We start from the raw sequence: 20,850 nt of genomic DNA, 5'->3' as shown, positions 1-20,850 counted from the left end.
CTTTAGAACACCCCTAACCATATTTTAAGACATATCAGCTCTCCACACAGTCTTCTTTTCTCAAGACTAAACATACTACGGTTTTTTTAAAAGCTTTCCTCATAGGTCAGGTTTTCTAAGGGTATGTCTACACTGGCAAGTTTCTGCACCACAAGTTATACCACTTTTATTAAAATGCTTGAATTAAACCGCTGTGCTCCTTGTGACACTGGATAGCATCCACATTAGCAGCTCTTGCACCACAAAGACAGCAGTGCATTGTGGCAGCTATCTCACCGTGCTACTGGCCACAGGGTGCTTTGGGAAGGGTTTGCAATGCCTCATGGGGCAGGCACAGCGTCACATGATGACCACATCCTGAAATGTATCCTCAAAACGTAAGCACTAAAAAGTCTTTGGCAGACCAAGCACGTTTCTTACATTTTAGCTAAAGGTCCTTGGAAAGCAAGACAAAGTTTCCTAAGAAAGAACTATGCTGATTCAGTATCCCATGACCATCACCTCCCGATCACTACATCTAATCTGGGCCAGACTTCTAATAATCAAAGTTATCACATTTGTGGTCTGAGTGCCTCTGGACATGGATCTGCAGCTCAGAGGACCTGTGGGTTGTTTTATGACAGACACTTGTTCATTATCTAAATCGACTCCCTTGAGGTCAATCTCAGAGGTCAAGGACTCAATAGACATGTAAGACAAGTTACTTTTCCCACCCTAGAGGCTGTCCTTCCAATTTATGGTCGAGGCATATCTGGAGAGCAGTGCATGCTTCCTTGCACTGCCACTATACATGCTGTATCCCTTCTGTGGATTCATGGAGGATTTCTGTTCCCAGAGCTGGCAATATGGCACTTTTCACAGGCCCTATTTATTTTTATTTTTTTTAAAAAGATTGTAGATACGGTAGAGTATGTTATTGTTTTGGTGGGGTCAGGAGGGAAGGAAGGGGGGCGGAAGAGAAAGAGAAGCAATGCACTGCACAGAAAGCTGTTCTAGTAGGACTTAAAAGCAAAACACATCTCACTGTAAAACAAATGCTCAAAAAACTGGAGTACTTTTAAACGACTACACTCTACTCCCACATAGAAAGGCTTTCAGATAAGGTGGTGGATCTTGCCCAGAAACAAGCATTGTGCATAGTACCTTGGGAAAAATAAGGAAAAATATTCCACAAACTAGCTGGCTCAGCCAGGATTAAGAAATACCTTGATAAACAGTTAATGATATGAAAGGCAAAGGCCTTGGCTTCAATTCAGAAACATAATTACTCCCATCTGGGCACACACAACCTGCAAAAGGGCTACAGTTTTAAATTATATGAGCAAATATTTAACAGAAGCCCATGTATTCTCCTTTTGTAGCTATATAGGGGGAAAAAAGAAACACTGAAAAGATTTTAGGCTCATGGATATAAAGCAGGTATACAAGACCATATACAACAAATACAGTTCTAGGAAAGGGTACAAGTAATGCCTCCTTTAAGTAAGATACCTAGTTGTAAGGGTAAAGAAGGAACACCACAAACCCTATTAGAAGGATGCCTATGCTACTGAAATAAATCCCAATTCCACAGGTGGACTTCTATGTGTCTCAAAAATGTCAGCATATGCACATCCGTACACAGATGCGTTAATAAGCAAATCACAGCAAAAATCAAATATTAACAATCTCTGAAAGTTCCCATCATTGCCTCTCCAAAGAGCAGCAACCAGGATATTGGAGGGGAGGAGAAAAATTAGCATCCCCTCAAGACGTGGCAGTTTGTGAGCGCATGGTTCGCTGCATTTGCAACTTACAGCAGATACACTCCTGAGCATAGCCTGCCTATCTGCATAGCAAAAGTATTAGTTTAAGAAAGGTTCACTTTCACGGGGAGATTTTGTTCTGCTATATTCTTCTTGCTGACTGGTTGTTTTACGTGGGTGGTGTGGTCATGGTGGTTAATTGTTATGAACTGTATTCTACTTGATGCAGAATGCCCATAGCGTGGGATTGGCATCTTTCAGATTGTTTGTTGAAATAAACACATTCACATTTCTTAAAAAGTAAAGACCATACGCTCCAATGCTGAAACATACAGCAGCTTGCTACCAAAACCTGCCTACAGACCTTTCACACAAGCTAAAAATCTCCTGCTCTTTCCAATATACAACTCAAAATCCCTCAAAAGATCCACAAACTCCAAACAGCAAGGTATGATGTGAGAAAAGATATAAGTCCTGTTCAGTGGCAGAAATGTTTGTGTCATACTAAGGAGAAAACCTAGGTTTAGATACCTGTCTCAGTCTCTCTCACCAAGGTTCGAGCTGGGAGTGTCCATAACTAGTGAGCTATGAGAGAGCTAAGTTGGCAAGAGAAAACAAGCCTTGATTAAGAGCAGCTTGAAAAAAGTTCCAGACTTCGTTCAGTCCTGGCTGTAGGACCGTGGTGACAAAAGGAAATGATGGGAAGAGAAGAACTGGGATATCTACAGAGACGATATTGCTGTTATAAAAAGGCAAATTTGGTCCCAAATTCAAGCTGCACAACCCCCAGATTTCATGCCCCACCTCAGGAAGTCCTGGACTTGGTAAATTTGTTCAGATGGGGAAAATGGCGACATAAGATCTAAAGCTAGAAAAAAGACAAACCACCATTCAGCATCCAAAGAATTATATCTGATTTTCCAAAGCACCAGAAAACGAACACACCCATGGTGACTCCTCCAGAATCAGTCATTCTAGTATATATAAGGACACAAAGAGGTACTTGAAACCTACATTTTGTGACTCCGTCACTAGAAGAAAACTGCCGCTCCACAATTTGATAAGACATTAAAAAAAAAAAATAGTTCCCCATCTATTGGCCCAATCTCAGCCTGCCCTATTTTTGCAGGTAATGTACAATCTCCTTCGACCACAGAGTTATAAATATTGTCAGACCCTTAGCCACAGCAGCACTAGTGGGCATTGCTGTTATACCAGCTTTTTTTTTTTTTTTTTTGCTACTTGAAATCAAGCAAGCTACACAGATTAAGAAAATTAAAGTGTCAGCATCAAATTAACTTGCTCTAATTACCCAAAGAGTTTTAAAAATACTTTCTTACTACACTTGAGTGAAATTTTTAAGTGCTTTTCATGCCATGGAGTGTTTCAACATGCTGCCTAAATGCACACAAACAAAAAACATATGACAAACTGTTGTCTCTCAACTGATTAAAGTATTTCTTCCTGGCACACAAAAGCACTTAGTTAGTTTGTGCGGATCTGAGCCAAGAGAAGTATTCCACCCACTACCAAGCATAAAGTTCAAACACAAGCACAAATATGCTTAAAAATGGGGCAGCTTCTGAAATTTCAGAGAGCAAGAGAAAAGTCTGAGCAACTTGTTATTAAACCCTAGATACTTGAAGGGTTCACAGGATTAGTCCAAGGGTTGGCAGATCCAAAAAATCTGTGTCACTCCAGTATCTGTTTGTAATGACCATGTGATTTTGTTTGATAACTCTTGGAAAGAGAAATGCATAATGTCCTAACCAACTCTGCAACCTGGATAGCGTGCACACAATTAAGTGAACAAAACCCCCCACATCTGATCTTTATTAAAGTCTCTAAATACCCTTATTATTGCCTGCCAATATAGTAATATATCACCCTCACACCTGTGTCAAAACGTTTCAATTTCAGGTTCGATAATTACTTCAGAGCAAGAGAGCACAAAGAGACTACCTGTGTGAATGCATAAGTTGAACAGGTCAGTGCCACATGTTATCACAGGAAAGTCCCTGCCATTTACTACTGTATTTGAGACTTCAAATCAAGTTACAAGCTATTCCAGTCCTATAGTTTCTATTACGATCTCTGATTATATACCAAGTATGAGTTCAATTTTTACATATCACTAAAGCAAAATGTACTCACTGTGATCAATGGATTACCAAAAAGTCTACCTTGAGCTTCACAGAATGGACTAAAGATTAGGATGGAGGGGAGATGGGTCTAGCGAGGCTCATTTTCTGCCTAACTAGTCCACACACAAAAATCAGACTCTGAGAACCACTGTGCTAAAGGGCAGAAGTATTTACACACCATCAAATAAAACCAGAACAAACAATTACACTAAGAGAACCCCTCGTGTAAATTCAGCAAGACCATGCCTACCTGTTTGCTTTTCAGGGTCTTCCCAGAAGTACTTTGTTCTCTTTTAGCTCCTTCACTCTCTCTGAGCATATTGATGAAGTCTTTCTTCGTAACAGATGACATCAGTTTAGCACGCTTCCTATTGGAATTCCCTGCTTCTTTCACTTTCTCATCAATGTTCTTTTGGTGTTTCCGGACAGCGTTAAATAATTGCACAACACCCCTAGGGTTAAAGAGAAAGAAAATATTGCATTTTGCATCAGGTTGTCATTACAGAAACACACACCAAAAAACATTGTGCTGGTGCAAATGCTAAAAAGACCATTAGCTACTGTTCTCAAAAACAGTGACTTAACGCTCTCGCACAGCTAAAGAGTAAGTAATCATAATGCACCTCAGACTTCCAGCATTCAACTCTTTCTTCACACCTGCTGCTATGAACCAGATAGACATCTACCGCTATAGGACCCAATTCAGCAAGGTACTTAAGCACATAAACAGTCCCAGAGAAATCAATGGGGCTACGCACATGCATAACTGAACTAGAGCAAGAGTTCTTAACAGGTTATTCAGCAGCCACATCAAGTTGCTGAAGGATGGTACAAAGTGCTGGAGTCAACCACAGGACAATGCTCCTTCCCCCCCAAAATCTGTCGCATGCCACTCGCACATATCAAGATGGAAAGGGGAAGGAGCATCAGAGTGACCCCAGCAAAATAAAAGTAAATATAGAGAGAACACCAGCAATGCGTTATGCCAAAGACACGTGGTACCGCACTAGGGTAACACGAAATAGTAATCTGATCACAAGAACAATGAATTTGGTGAACTCTTCATAGAGAGAAAAAAAAAAAAAAAGGAAGTGGTAGATGTGATTGATCTATATATTTTTAAGTACAGAATTAACAAAACGAAGAGCTCAGGCACAGCACTCATGCTGGGCAAACACTTATGTTATATTCTGTCTAAATTCTTATGTTCTTATAAGACTTCTGAAATCTTTTGTTGAACTAAATACTGTACAAGGCAAACCTGGGTATAAATCACTTGGCTCCCACTAGTCACTTCTTAAGAGTTCAATTTGATTGGAAACAGATTACCCACACATGCTTTTATATCTATTTAAAAAAATGAAACGGACAAAAACACTTTCTTACCTCGTGGCAATTCTCTGAAAATTTCTTTCCGTTTCTCTGTCTTTGGCAACATCTGGCTTCACTCTGCACATCATTTCCCACTCCCGCTTTTTATCAAGCTGGGGTATAAATATTGTTATGTGAAAAAACATTAGGCATTTTAAAATGTAACACACTTTGATAGGATATTCTGTAAGACGACAAAAATGATAAACCATTTGGACTCAGTTTGGATGAGGGTAAGGGGAACTTCTAAATATTACTTTTATGGGGCTGGACAACAGGTCCTGGGGTAAGTTTGCCACAGTCACACAAGGATGCCAAGATTCTCAAAACAGCCTCTTGTCCACACAGGAGGTAAAAAAGCCCTTGAGACTCCCTCTGCAGAAAATCTTCTGGGTGACCCGGAAGGATTAACGGAGCCTGGGAGGAAACTCAGCCCACCCCTTTTCAGCAAGAGAGTGGCCAACTAGGAGAAAATGATTCAAAAAGGAATCCTTCTCCCTCTCCCTTACCCCCAAAAATCATATTCTTCATCACACAGTGTAGGACCAGCACAGCAGTCAGAAACTTTAAGTTAAATATTCAGGGCCTGCCAATAAAGGTGTGTCACATTTTGGGCCTACACTACTTGATGTTCTCCACTGAACAGACTATCATACAATTCACTATATTTTGTAATGAGCAATGACACAGCAAAAAAAAAGCTATAAAGGAAAGAATTTGGACCAAAGAGGGAGAACATTGTTTCCACTGAAAAAGAGCTGAGATATAAAACAAAGCTCACTGTTTTAAAATCCAACCCAACCATATTTTCTGCCATCATCATCAGCCACAGTAAATAGTGCTTTTATTTCCACTATGATAGTGGAAAGTTGTATTCCCCACCTCTGTTTCAGGGACAAGTTAGCAGCATTTTTTTTAAAGCAATTTAACAGTGTTCTAGTCATAGGGATCTTACATTAAGTCTGCATCATACAAAAACTCTTTCATGAAATTACAGAGTCCTTATCTTTATCATTCCAGGCAGACTACTATGAATTCATGAGTTTATGACCATGCTCTGGCCTTTGATCAAAGGAATTACGCTATTCTAGCTTCCATCAGCATGGAATTAATAAAAGGCAAACTGTTTTCAAGTTTATCCAGGGGTGAACAAATCAGTTTACAGCCTCACAGCCCACCACTAATTTGTGGTACCCAACATAAAACCAGGTATTCAGCAAGAACAGTAACTGATTAGATTCCTTACTGTAATGCTCTGTATTCAAAAAGTGGGCTGCAGCCACCACAGTATGTCCCAGCTAACCAAACCGCTGACTGGGTCATCCCATTAAAACAGTACTGTTAGGCCAAGGCATCTAAAGTGTTTCTATTCTGTACTTTTAATACCAAGGTACATCAATTTTCTGTTTTTATCACAATTCTTCATAGGAAAAGCAGCTAATCTACTTAATTAGCTACACAATTTTGTTTTATTCACCTGACAATTTCAAAACTGCATACAACCTGGGACGTTTAAAATGACCATAGGCAGAACATGAGAAAAAAATAGTCATTGGGAAAGAAACTGAACTGGCAGCATGATCCACTAGACCAGATAATCAAGCTCCACTCCAATTTACACCCAGAAGTTAAGTCACAGCACAATGTAGCCCAAGGCAACTTTTTTGTGTCTAGCTTCTATAATACTAAGACATTGGAACTTTACAAACGGAAATAAACGTAACACTCCAAAACACACCTATACCATACATTGAAAATAGTCTTAAGAAAAGTGAACCAGTAGATGCTTTTCACCCCCACAACAACACATACTTAATCCAAAATGAGAGCAAACTCCAATCACAATACTCCCATTGCCAAACACCAGACCTTATTGTGACCCAAAAGCCTGTATGGATAAAGAGACAGGCCTTCAGCATGTCCTGAAGGCCAGCAGATTCAGGCTATTTCAGATCAAAGAGTGAATGCATCCCAAAGGTGAGGCAGGGCCATAACCAGGGCAGGGTAAGTCGGACAGTCACCAGAGCACATAGCTACCAGGGTGGAAAAATGGGGCGAAGAAATGAAGGGGGGAAAAACAGTAGGGGATGCAAATATGCTTGCTCACCCTGGGTGCAAAAATGCCCATGTTATGGCTCTGAATTGAGGAGTCCGCATGGAGAACACTCTACCAGCAGCTTCCATCTCTACCAGGGTGCTCCAGCTCAGGAACACCCACTAAGTGTTGGTGTGGCAGTATTGCACAGGGATATCACAGACTGTCTCTTTCTCACCTGCCTCTTTTTCTCTAGCTTCTCTTGTTTTTCTTTCTCTCTTTCCTTCTCCAGCTCTTTACTTTTAACCAATATGGCGGATTTACTTTTGGGAATCTTTTTGTTAAGCACTTTGGCCATGGCCTCCGCCCAACCCGCACTTGGACCAGCCTGGGATTCTGCTTCATTTTCATCCATGTTGCCGCGGGCCATCACCTCACCCTCATCGTCACCGTCTATCACTTCACCCGCTGAAGAGAAACTGTCTTCTGGGAGCTCTGAACTCCACTCAGAACCTGAAGAAAGAGGGAAGATGTCAGATTCCCTGCTTCTGAATACCCGACCATTAAGAGAATTCCTCTCAAGCTGAAATGTTACAAGAGTTCAGGACCATGCACCATTTCCTGTTACAACTAATTCCTCAAGATGTCCAATGGGGCATACATCATTATAATGAATTTATTACAAAGTACATTGTGTAAGCATTTGCTCCTCTGAGTGATGATTTAAGAAGTTAGGTGGGAGGGAAGAGAAGAGAGCCACAATAATTTATTATGGGATTAATGAACATTTTGATGATTAAAAGCGGCAAATTTCTGAGAAAAAGCTTTTCTGGTAAAATATTAAAACCGCAACACTGACATCTAGTGTTTAAATAAATATAACCAGGCAGATTAGTTTAATGGTTGTGTGACATTTACCCACAAATACACAAAGCTAATTCAGATTAGTGTGCAAGTCAAATTAAAGTAAAAGATCCCCAAAGCACAATTTCCTAGGCAGATAGAAAGTATCCAAAACTGGGATCCAAAACACTTGCTCAAAAACTTTCCTAGAACACTGAGCTCCTATGTCACAAAGAGATGCTCAGGACTCCCGTGAGACTTACGGGGAAACACCTACACTCTACCCCGATATAACGCGACATGCTATAATGTGGGTTCGCACACAACGCACTGCTCCGAACAGCGTGTTAAGGGTGCTGGGCCAGGCCGGGACCGAGGGGTTCGATAAGGGGCAGAAGGTTTCGGGGGCAGTCAGGGGCTCCTCCGCCAGGGTCTAGGGGGGCAAGAGCTGTGGGAGGGCACTTTTGGGGACCCCACAGTCCCAGAGTGGCCCAGGGGATTCGCCGGGGGCCAGGAGCATCCCCGCTCTGCTTCCCTCGCCCTGGCCCCAGCCATGTCGCTCAGGGGAGGGGGCTTGGGGAAAGGGATCTCCCCCGCACTCACCAGCAGCGGCAGAAGCAGAGCAGCCCAGCCTCAGCCCGCTCCACTCCACCAGCTCCTAGCTGCAGTGCTTCGCTTCCCGCCACAGGTGAGTACAGGGGGCGTCCCTTCCCCAACCTACCCGCACTCACTGGTGGCAGAAAGCAGAGCGCCGCGGCTGGGAGGTGGCAGGGTGGAGCAGCCTGGGGCCGCAGCGCTCCGCTTCCTGCCATCGGTGAGTGCAGAGGATGTCCTTTCCCTAACCTTCCCACACTCACCGGTGGCGGGAAGCGGAGCAGCCCAGCCTCAGCCAGCTCCGCTCCGCCAGCCATGGTGCTCTGCTTCCCGCTGCAGGTGAGTGCAGGACCTTTCCCCAGCCGCCCCCCAGCGACACAGCTGGGGCCAGGACAAGGAAAGCGGAGCGGGATGGGGCCACGTCACTCCGCTTCCCGCCGCAGGTGAGTGCGGGGGGGAGGGCATCCTTTCCCCAACCTCTCCACACTCACCGACAGCAGGAAGTGAAGTGCCATGGCTGGGAGCTGGCAGGGTGGAGCAGACTGGGATTGGGCTGCTCTGCTTCCCGCCGCTGCCCGTGAGTGCCTGTCAGGGGGTGGGGAGATAGATAGGGGTCAGAGCAGACAAGGGACAGGGGGTTTGGGTAGAGGGTGGGATCCTGGGGGTGATTAGGGATGGGGGTCTCTGGAGGGGGCGGTCAGGGAACAAGGAATGGGGCGGGATGGGGGGGAAAGCAAGATTGATATAACGCAGTCTTGCCTATAACGCGGTGAGATTTTTTGTCTCCCAAGGACCGCGTTATATCGAGGTAGAGGTGTACTTCTTTTTTTTTCTTTTTTTTACCAAAGTAACACTGGATTTTGAAAACAAACAGCAGGAGTATGTGAGAAAAGGGGAAAGAAAGAAAGAGCCAGCAGCCCCCACATACATCCCTCAACCATCCAAGCAAACTGATGAAGCCTGCTTTGAGGGCATCATGTGGGGCAGCAGCTCTAATGCTACCTCTTGGGCTGCCCTTAATGGGTTTCAGTTCTCCCCAGATGCAATCAGATTTGAAGCTTGACCTGGGAACAAGGAGAGATCTTTCATTGCATAGCTAACCCACCCCTTCACCTTTTGCACTGACTCTGGTAACAGCTGCTTCAAGTGCTCTAATTCTCATATCATGCTTGACCCCTCAGAAAAAGGACTGCTTTGTGGTTAATGAACTGGTCAGGAAGTCTTGAACTAATTCCTCTCTGACAAACGTTCTGTGTGACCATGGGCAAGCCACTTAGGACCAGATACTTGTTACCCTTACTCATGTTGGACAGCAACTCAATAAAGTTAATGGGACTATTTGAGAAATAAAGCACAAACTAGTAGGAGTAAAGGTCTCTCTCCGTGCCTCAGTTCTCCATCTGTACAACTAATACAATACTTCACTATTGTACAGGGGCATTGTTTCATAGATTTATAGAGTTTAAGGCCAGAAGGAACAATTAGATCATTTAGTCTGACCTCCTGTATATCACAGGCAATTGAATTTCATCCATTTAACTCTGTACTGAGCCCGATAACTTGTGTTTGGTTAAAGCATAACTTGCAGAGAATCATCCAGTCTTGATTAAAAGATATCAAGCTATTGAGAATAAGCCACTTCCCTGGGTAGCTTGTTCCAGTAGTTAATCATCCTAAAGGTTAAAAATTGTGCCTTCTTTCCAGTTTGAATTTGCCTGGCTTCAGCGGCCAGTGCTCGGTTCTTGTTATGCCTTTCCCTGCTAGATTAAAGAACTCTTTACCTTCATGTGGAAATACTGGGCCCTACTTACACAAATTAAGCCACTTCTCAAAATTCCTTCTGAAAAACTGAACAGACTGTGCTCTTTAAATCTCTCACTATAAGGTGTTTTCTCCAGCCCTAGAGTCATTTTTGTGGCTCTTTTCTGCAGCCTATCCAATTTTACAACATCCTCTATAAATGCAGACACCAGAACTGGACACACTATCCCAGCACTGGTCTCACCAATTTCCCCACTCCTCCTCACTACTCACATCTATGCACCTAAGGATCACATTGACCCTTCTTCCCCCACAGTATCGCACTAGGAGCTCATGTTCAGTGGCTTGCCCACTATTACTCCTAAATCCCCTTCTGAGTCACTGTTTTATAGCTTACCGTCCCTCATTCTGTACATATGGCCTGGAAACTCTGTTGCTGTATCTACGACCTTCAACTGGCTGGATTACTTCAATGGGACCAGCTTACAAGTGATCCAGAACATTCTGTATGACTGCCCTCTCCTGATCACTATCTACCAATCTTTGTGTCATCCACAAATTTTATATTTACTTCCAGATCATTGATGAAATTCTTGAATGGCATCAAGCCTAGAACCAGCCCCTGCAGAACCCCACTAGAAACACCTGGGACTTTAACAGCACGCCAATATTAGCTGGCACACTGTTGTGGCACATAATAAATAACATGACCTTTTCAGTATATCACTGGAAAACCAGTAACTCACTGATCATTAATATTCTTGCAAGATGTATGTACAGTAAAACCCAGAAAGGACTTTATAGAGATGTGCTGCAAATATGTTCTTAAAATGTACTTGGTAAGCGGTGCCTAAGCCACGCCTGTTCCACACCAAGGAACGTGTGTCTCACGTAAATTAAGCAAGCTGTGACCAAAGACCCAAAATAAAAAAAAAAAAAAATAAAGGCACATTTATGCAACGTAAACAGAGGCATCAGGAGAGCAAGTAGGGAGAGATGACTAATAAACGATCTTGCAGGGAATGGAGACTGTGCTCCGATGAAGCATTTGTGCCTCTTGAAGCAAGGTCAGTGAACTCTGGAAAGATCCAAGAAGGGGAAAAATCCTTTTGGCATTCATCTCTTGAGGGACTAAAGAGGCCAGAGCTCCTGAAATCACAGAATGTTGTGTCCTTCAACCAATGGGTTGAAGACTCTGGGATCTCAGGATAAGTGAGACACCTGCTTAGGCAAAAATTATTTGCTGAAATTAAGCTTTAGAAACAAACAAAAATACACTTCTAAAACTAATCTTCTCTCTCCTTACTCCTTATACCTGTTATCATTTAAACCCATGACTTTTACAATAAACCAATTTGCTGATTTGATTAAAATAGAGTATTTGTTAACCCCAGTTAACATAAGCCGCTGGGTAGTGTCTCTTTAAGGAAACAGAAAACCTAATAACGTCTTTAAATGGGCAGGAATAGGGCTGGACACTAAACAGCATACAGTTTGGGGGAAATCTGGGATTGGGAGAGTGTTGGGGTCACTGAAAAAAAAAGGAGCCTGGCAGTAAAAGCCAGCGTGGATATGGCTATACAGCAAAGAGAAACCCGGGGCTGACCCATGCCAGCTGACTTGAGCTCGTGAGGCTTGGGTTGTGAGGCTGTTTCATTGCTGTGTAGACTTCCGGGCTTGGGCTTGAGCCCAAGCTCTGGACCCCTCCTACCCTGCAGGGTCCTAGAGCCTGGCACGGGCCAGCTGCAGGTTTTCTTTGCTGCATAGACATACACTTTGTATGCTGGCTCTTGGTGTCAGGGCTGTGAGCCACAGCAGGACAGCATTTAAGGTACCCAGAGTTGCAGGGCAGGCAGCGACATAACCCCTTACCAGTCTGAGTTGAACCCCAAAGCATCACAACACCCCAATTCAAGAAGATGCCCTATCACCGACTTCTTTGAGATCTGAGTTAGCAAGATCTCAATGCATTTAACATGTGCATTATTGATACTGCACAGCGTTGGGTTTTTTTTAACCAGAATACGATGCAGTATTAAATCAAACACCTTACAAAATCTGAGTATATTACATCTACACAATTACCTTTATCAGCCAAACTTGTCATCTCCTCAAAGAATGAAATCAGGTGTGTTTCACAAGATCTATTTTCCATAAAATCATGTTGCCTGGCATTAATTATATTCCCATACTATAATTCTTATCCCCCGAGTCTCAAATCAGCGATTCCATTATTTTGCCTGGAACTGATGCCAGGCTAACTGGCCTATAATTACCAAGGTCTTCCTTCTTGCCCTTTTTGAATACAGGCACAAATTAGCACTCTTCTGTCTTCTGGAATTTCCCTGGTATTCCAAGATTTACTAAATATTAATGCCAACGGGCCAGACATCCCCCCAGCCAGCTCTTTTAGGACTCTTGGGTACAAGTTCTCCAGGCTTGCTGATTTTAAAAAAAAGTTTAACGTCATCCCTGGTTAGAGGTTACTAATGAAATGGAAAGTCCTTAGGATAGGAGTACGTCATCTTGCTTCTATCCAAATAAAAAACCGAAATGTTTACTAAACACTTCTGTCTTCTCTTCATTATTAATAATTTTATCATCTCCATCTATTAATGGGCCTTTACTATTACTATGATTTCTTTTGTTCCTAGTATATTTTAAAACCCGCATTGTCCTTAGCCCTGACAGCCATGGATCTTCCCCTGCTGTCTTTAGCTTCCCTGACAAGTTTTGTCATTTCATAACTTCTCATTAATATTGACTGCTATCAATATTTCCTTTTTTTTCCATTTGTAATTAAACAGCTTTTTTTATTTTTGATTGCAGCACAAGATGAGCTTTTAGCCAAAGCTGTCCCCTTTCTTGATACATAAAAATGCTTCTTAAAGAACATCCAATTTTCATTCACATTTTTCTGTCTAAATTTTTCCTCCCAGTCAATTTCACTCATAATTTTCCTCACCTTTGGAAAGCTACCCTTTTTGAAGCAACAAATATATTTTTTGTTCATTCAGATGGTCTTCTGCTTCCCTTTATTGGATATAATCAGGACATGATAATTGGGATCTAAGTAACCACCAACTTTCAGTCCAGTGATTTATTCCCTACAGTGAGATCCAAAGTAGAGTCACTTCATGTTGGGTGCACTACCTTTTGTCTATAATTTTAAGAAACTCTAATGATATTTTACTGCTGGCTTCATGAGACCTCCAGCAGATGTCTTCCAGATGGAAGACACCTCCCGCCCACCACCACCACAATTTTTCTTCCACACATTACAGACAGATGCTACGGCAAGGAGAACCAAAGAAAAGCCTATTCATAAAACTGTGCCCAACATGCATTTTCCCTTCACCTTCGTCCTCCCTTCCCTAATCTCATCTCCTCTTTCACCCTCCATTTCCCCAACCTACAATCCCCACCACCACACCATGTCCCCAACTATACGATTCTCAAAATATTTCATTTGGACAGCAATAAAAGGGGTCATGCCTGAGGGAGAAAACACAGTCAGAACCAAGGCTCACAAAGCTTGCAAATGGAATTTTTGTACATGCACTTTTCAAGAAAGCAAATCCTTAACACATATTTAGTTAACTGTACAGAATACCCAGCTTAAGGAGGGAGGGGGAAAGATTTTGAAGAACTGAACTATTTCATCCCAGAGTCAGAATCAGCCCATCCCACTCCCAAAGGGTAATTTCTTATTTGCACAGGGCCAAGTGGTTACTGAATTTTATAAGCCCAGCAAATTGGTAAGTTAAGTTCTTTGTCCAAGATCACTCGGCAAAGCAAGATGGAGCCATGAACAGAACCTAAAAGACTTGAGCCCCGGGCTCTTAATTTAAGCAAAACCAAGTAACCCAGACGAAACTGCAGTACCATTGCACATACTGGATAAACTCCTCTTGGAGTAAGGTCACTGTGCAAGGTACTATGCAACACAAGTAAGGATATCATGATCTGGCCCTGTTATGCTTATATGAACACTGTTGTGAACAGTCAGCATTTGGATCGAATAAAACTGCAATGTTCTCAGAAGTATATTTATTTAAGCCACAAAATTCCATTAGTGTTCTGTGTCCATGTCGTGATGCTGTATGCCCCATATGACCCATCATGAGAGTAGGAAGGAGAACTTCATGAGTGCTGATCCTGGAGTCAGCGCAATGATAAAATGGAAGACATATTCTGCATCATCCCATCTTATTTAATAATTTCTAAAAGCTGCACTATCCTTATACTACCAAGACATCTTCACGCACCCTGCTTCCGTGAGTCACCCGCAGGCTTCTGGACATGTGAGAATGGGTAATCACACAGCTGTTGTCTATTGCCTACTAACACAATGAATTTGCCAATTATTCAGCAATCCACTCTAGACCTCATCTATACCACAAAGCTGGACCAGTTTAATGTATGAGTTATTTAAACCAATGTGGTCCAATCAGTGCAAATCCCAGTGTTGAGATTTATTTTGGTTTAAGAGTGCTCACACAGCCTTTTGAACTGGCTCAACAAAATCAGTTTTAAAATCACACCTTTAATTAAACCAGTGCAACTTTCTCACATAAAGAAGATCTTCAAGCAATAGGACAGCTCTGAATTTGCCCTTCTAAAGGACCTTTAGTCTGAGGATCTCTTTATTAGCATTAGCTAAACTAGGTTCGTATTATTCCTAGCTTACAGATAGGGAAATTGAGACAGATGTAAACCTATTTAACACAGGTCAGAGTGAGTCAGCACTGTCATGAGCAAAACTCAGGAGTCCTACACACCACCTTCATGTTGCTAACTCTTGAAACGTCATCACAAATCTGGTGAGATCTGATGTAAAGTTCTAGCTCCTGGATTCATGTGATTATGTGAGAATTTCAGCTTTGATTATAAAAAATCTTCTGGCCTTCCTGGTATTGAAGAAAAGCTTCAAGACATAATAGAAGTGTACCTTAAAGGCTCAGAATCCAGAAGACAAACAAAATGAACCCAAAATGAATTACTTTTAAAACTCAAGATTTTTTGTCTGTGGGGCTGGCAACAGTGCTTTATAGACTTTAAAAAGCACTAGTTTCAGAAGAGCCAAATCAAAGCAGAGCCTAACTGATTGTGAAGTCAGGAAAAAATAAAAACAACAATGGATCTACCCTTGCAGCTTCCAATTTGTAATTTAATTTACAGCTATCTAGAGTCAACTCCAAACACTACACATTGCTTAGATTAGTTTGAGAACAAAGTTTTATCTTCAGACAAATACCAGTTCCACCGCAAGAGACACATATAAAGCACCACTGAACTAGGGTCTGACTCAGCATTTGGAATGGTAAAGAGCTATGACTTAGTGCAGGGTTTCCCAAACTGTGGTCCATGTAGATGAGCTTGATGTTCTATCATTCACTTCAAAACAATTTTTGAAGGTGGTTGTACACGAACCAATAAAGTTTGGAAACTGCTGATGTAGTGACATTTTCCTTTGCTTCCAATCATAAAGTTACAGTCTTGGGGCTGGTCTACACTATGGGGGACAGGAGAGCGCCAGGATCGATCTAAGTTACGCAACTTCAGCTACACGAATAACATAGCTGAAGTCGATGTACTTAGATCTACTTACCGCGGCATCTTCACCGTGGTGTGTCGACAACAGACGCTTTCCTGTCAGTTCCCCTTGCGCTTTTTGTGAGGTGGAGTACTGGAGGCAACGCTAGAGCAATCAGCAGTCAATTTATCACATCTATATTAGGCATGATAAATCGACCCCTGCTGGATCGATCGCTGCCCAAAAAGCCCTTAGTCTATACTTAAAAGTTTTACAGGCAGAGCTGTATCATTCAGAGATGTGGAAAAAAACCCACCACCCCGACCAACATAGCTATGCCAACAAAACCCCCAGCGTAGAAGCAGCAATGCCAGCGGATGAGTGCTTCTGTCAACATAGCTAATGAATTTCAGGGAGGTGGTGTTCCTACACTGACAGAAATCTACACAAGCAGGCTATGCCAACACAGGCTCCATAGCACAGGCATAACCAAAGACTTTACTACAGAAATTGTAAACTGCCAAAGGGAACGGTAGAGCTAAAAATCACATGTGGTACCATAAAAGTTCAAGTGACCTTTCTTCTTTAGATAATTTAGAGACATTCCCATTGCCCACAGTAGTAACTAGAGAGGCTAGTCCTACTTACCAGTTTTGCATACTAAACAAATTTTTTCAACCAAGCATATTAATTGTGTGCATCTTGAAACATCTCTTAAAAATGCAGGATAAAGCATAGGTAGCTCAGACTAAATTGAAGTGGAGTGCTTAGTTTTAGCAATTTAATTCTGTTGAGAGAGGTTTTTAGGGCTCTATCTTGAACTACAAGAACTCTAACCTGGCATAATTTCAAAACCATGGTAGTAATACTGTAACCACATATGCACAGACTTTAAATAAGAATCAAACTCTCTCAGGATCTAGTTTTGCCTCTCTTAAAATACCTCTCTCTGTCTGAAACAAACAAGACCACCCTGGAGCAGGGTTCTGACGTGGCTACCTTGACATCTACAGGACACATTATCTTGCGACATATTGATTGAACAGAAGACTATTTTTCATTGGAAGAAAACTTTTTTTCCTTGCCCTTATTTTTAATAGAAAAATTAATCAGGTAAATTAGTATTTGAATGCTGCCAACAACATGTTAGGGGATGAAGATAATCACTAGAGGATTAAATGTACATCACTAAGGCATATTAGCAAACTGGTGTTGAGTTAATCTATATTGGCTGCTTCTATGCACATTTGTATTCTGTGCTGCCTCAAGTGGACTTCTGTAGATCCTGCAGCAGGTGGAGATATTTCATGTATATTTATTGAAAATAAATAAAAATAAAACTTTTCCTTCCGGAAAGAAACAGCAGTACACAGTTTATATACACTATCAAGTACTGCAGAGAACAACAGTGTTCTCTCAAAGGGGTTTTACACATCCAGGAATCAGCAAAGACTAGACCTACTGTAGTGCCAGGCAAATTAGGTGGGGGGAAGATGAGGGAGGGACCACACAAAAGCCCGTACAAGAAAGCAGGAGGCCACCACAAAGCCTAAATGGAGGATCTCAGGCTACATGTACACTAGAAGCGCTACATACGGCGCAACTGCAGCGTTTCTGGTGAAGATGCTCTAAGCCTACCAGAGAGAGCTCTCCCATCGGCTTTATTACTCTGCCTCCCAATGCCGTGTGGAAGCTGTATCAACGCGAGAAGCTCTCTTGCCCACATAGCACCATCCACTCCAGCACTTAGGTTGGTATAACTCATGTTGCTCTGGCTGTGACACAAGTTATACTGAAGTAAGTTCTAGCACAGACAGGATCTCAAATGTTATTTGCACCCTAGCTAGGCCTGATCTACACTAGACAATTAAGTCGGCCTAACTATATCACTGAGAGATTGGAAAATTCACATCCCTAAGCAATGTAGTTAAGCCAACTTAATTTTCTAGTGTAGACAGCACTAAATCGACGGAAGAATTCTTCCTAGCTACCATCTCAGGGTAATGGAGAACTGCTCCTGTCAGCATCGAGAGTGTCTACACTGAAGCACTACACTTAGTGTGGACTCCACCAAAAAAAAAAAAATGTTACACTCCTCATCCCACATCATGCTCAAAAACCATATAAAAAACCAAGGTTCCAGCAACTCCAGAAGGAATATTTCTCACATGAAAAGAAGTCACTACACCTGCAGATTTAAAGTGCTGGGAGTTAAACCAGCCTTCAGAGACCATAGCAGGGAAAAGGTTGCCCAGTGTTTACACTCTCAGCTGGAAGCGCACTGGCATGGCTACATTAGCAGCTCTTGCAAAGCCACAAAGAGCAGTGCATTGTGGTAGCTATCCCAGCATTCAAGTGTCTGCAACCTGCTTTTCAAATGTGGGAGGTGGGGTGGAGTGTGACAGGGGCTGTTTGGTATGTATGTGGGGGGAGACAGAGTGGGTTTTTGGGGCACTGAGAATGTGTCATCATGCTGCCTTGCAACTTCAGACCCCCCTCCCACACACACACACAGCAAGCAACATTCCACACTAATGGCTTCCTTTGCCCCGGAGCAGATAAGCTTGTGGGACCTCAGAAATGGAGCTTTGAAAGGGGATATCTGTATTCCAAAACAATGACAAGAGGGGCCACTTGACTTAAGGGGATTATGGGATGCTTATGGAGGCCGAACAAAGTGCAGTAATGCAATACCTCATTCACACTGACGCTGGGGTGTTTCAGCCAAAGTGCAACAAGCCTTAGGGTATGTCCACACTATCTACCGGATCGACAGGTAGTGATCTATCAGGGATCAATTTATCGTGTGTAGTATAGACGCGATAAATCAATCCCCGATCGCTCTCCCGTCGACTGCTGAACTCCATTATTGCGAGAGGTAGAAGCAAAGTCTATGGCGGAGCCGCGGTCATAGATCCAGTGCTGCGAGGACGTGAAGTAAGTCATTTTAACTCAATCTAAAATATGTTGACTTCAACTATGTTATTCTCATAATTAAAGTTGCATATCTTAGATCGATCCCTCCCCCCCCAGTGTAGACCTGTGGATGGGCCAGGAGTTAGGGTGCCCGGAGCTGCTTTAATGCGCTCTAACTCGCAAATGTAGCCAAGTCTTAAGCTCCCACATGTGGCTTTTCCTGAGCCTTGGGTACATACAGGCTACAACAGGCCTTCTCCACCACAGGCTAAGCCTATTCACACCACTTGAGGGGCCACGTAAGGAAGATAAGTAACTGTTATTCCACAAGGAGATGCACAACACCCACCCTTACCCCCACCCCAGTAGATCAGTTACGGCCTGCTTCCCCTTGCATCCTACTGTTGTCTTTTCGTGCTGCTCTCCTGGGCAGCAGGGAGCCGAAAACAGGGATATCTTTAGGGGAAGCAGCGGGGATTGGGCACAGGGCGAAGCGGGGAGGAAAACGGGAACATAACAGGCTGGAGCGGAGGCTCTGGGAGGATCAGAGCACGGGAAGGTTGAGGAGCAGAAAGAGAAGAGGGTCGGGGGTGGGGAAGGACAAAGAGAGGTTATGAAAAACCAACCTATGGCGGGTGTGGGGGGAGCCTGGAAGATAGAAACAGGGACATTAGCAGCCTGCAGCAGCGAGGAACGAAAGAGGGGAAGCGATATGGACACCGAAAGGTGGCTTGTGGAGAAGACACCGGGGGGGGGGGGGGGCGGTACAGATGCTCACGCAGAGCCCCTGGGCTGCGGATGTCCCGCACCGCACAGAGCCCCTGGCCAGGCTGGGGGGTGCCCGCGCTCTCACTAGGCCGCAACGAAACCGCAGTTAGTTTTACTACTTCCCCCCGCCCCAAGGCCAGGACTCTACCCGGTGCCCCCAGCCCCTCCCGAGGTCAGGAGCCATCAGCCCTTTACCGCTCTCCTCTGCCGAGTCGGCGGCGGCACCGACCCCACGTGGGACCTCCATGGCGGCCGCCATCTTGACCGCAGCGTGTCCCGCTAATCCCGCCCGGGCGGCGCCGCTAGAGCTGTGAGCACGGGTTCCGCGGCCCCACTTCCTGAAGCTGCCTTCGCGGGGAGAAGCCGGGCCTCAGACGCACGGGGCGAGAGCCGCCGCCTTACCCTGGGGGACTGTAAACAGGGGGACTCCCGCTTCCCGCACAGCGGGGTTGGGCCCTTGCTCGGGTGGGGCGCAGTGTGGGCGTTTCAAAGGGGGCGGACTGGGGCAAAGCAGGAGCATGGGTGGGGAGCAGCAGCACTGGGGGGAGGTAGGGGCTGGGGGGGCAGGAACACGGGTGGGGAGCAGCAGCACTGGGGGGAGGTAGGGGCTGGGGGGGGCAGGAACGCGGGTGGGCAGCAGCCGCACTGGGAGGAGGTAGGGGCTGGGGGGGCAGGAACACGGGTGGGGAGCAGCAGCACTGGGGGGAGGTAGGGGCTGGGGGGGCAGGAACACGGGTGGGGAGCAGCAGCACTGGGGGGAGGTAGGGGCTGGGGGGCAGGAACACGGGTGGGGAGCAGCAGCACTGGGGGGAGGTAGGGGCTGGGGGGGCAGGAACACGGGTGGGGAGCAGCAGCACTGGGGGGAGGTAGGGGCTGGGGGGGCAGGAACACGGGTGGGGAGCAGCAGCACTGGGGGGAGGTAGGGGCTGGGGGGCAGGAACACGGGTGGGGAGCAGCAGCACTGGGAGGAGGTAGGGGCTGGGGGGGCAGGAACACGGGTGGGGAGCAGCAGCACTGGGGGGAGGTAGGGGCTGGGGGGCAGGAACACGGGTGGGGAGCAGCAGCACTGGGGGGAGGTAGGGGCTGGGGGGGCAGGAACACGGGTGGGGAGCAGCAGCACTGGGGGGAGGTAGGGGC

General features: G+C 44.5%; 1 protein-coding gene across 1 annotated transcript in view; it reads right to left on the bottom strand.

Moving 5' to 3' along the window:
* RRP15 (ribosomal RNA processing 15 homolog) overlaps positions 1-19,998 on the bottom strand; it is a 43,682-nt gene extending 23,684 nt beyond the window's left edge. Inside the window, exons 1-4 of the mRNA XM_050950268.1 lie at positions 19,909-19,998; positions 7,534-7,808; positions 5,276-5,373; positions 4,140-4,341 (exon numbers count right to left, since the gene is read on the bottom strand). Of these exons, the coding sequence (XP_050806225.1) occupies positions 4,140-4,341; positions 5,276-5,373; positions 7,534-7,808; positions 19,909-19,972 (639 nt within the window). The 5' untranslated portion in view covers positions 19,973-19,998. The remainder of the gene's footprint in view (positions 1-4,139; positions 4,342-5,275; positions 5,374-7,533; positions 7,809-19,908) is intronic.
* Between the last annotated feature and the right edge of the window lie 852 nt (positions 19,999-20,850).

Source organism: Gopherus flavomarginatus, chromosome 4, assembly GCF_025201925.1.
Source record: "Gopherus flavomarginatus isolate rGopFla2 chromosome 4, rGopFla2.mat.asm, whole genome shotgun sequence".
Taxonomy (NCBI): Eukaryota; Metazoa; Chordata; order Testudines; family Testudinidae; genus Gopherus; species Gopherus flavomarginatus.
This window is presented reverse-complemented; position numbering and strand designations above follow the sequence as displayed.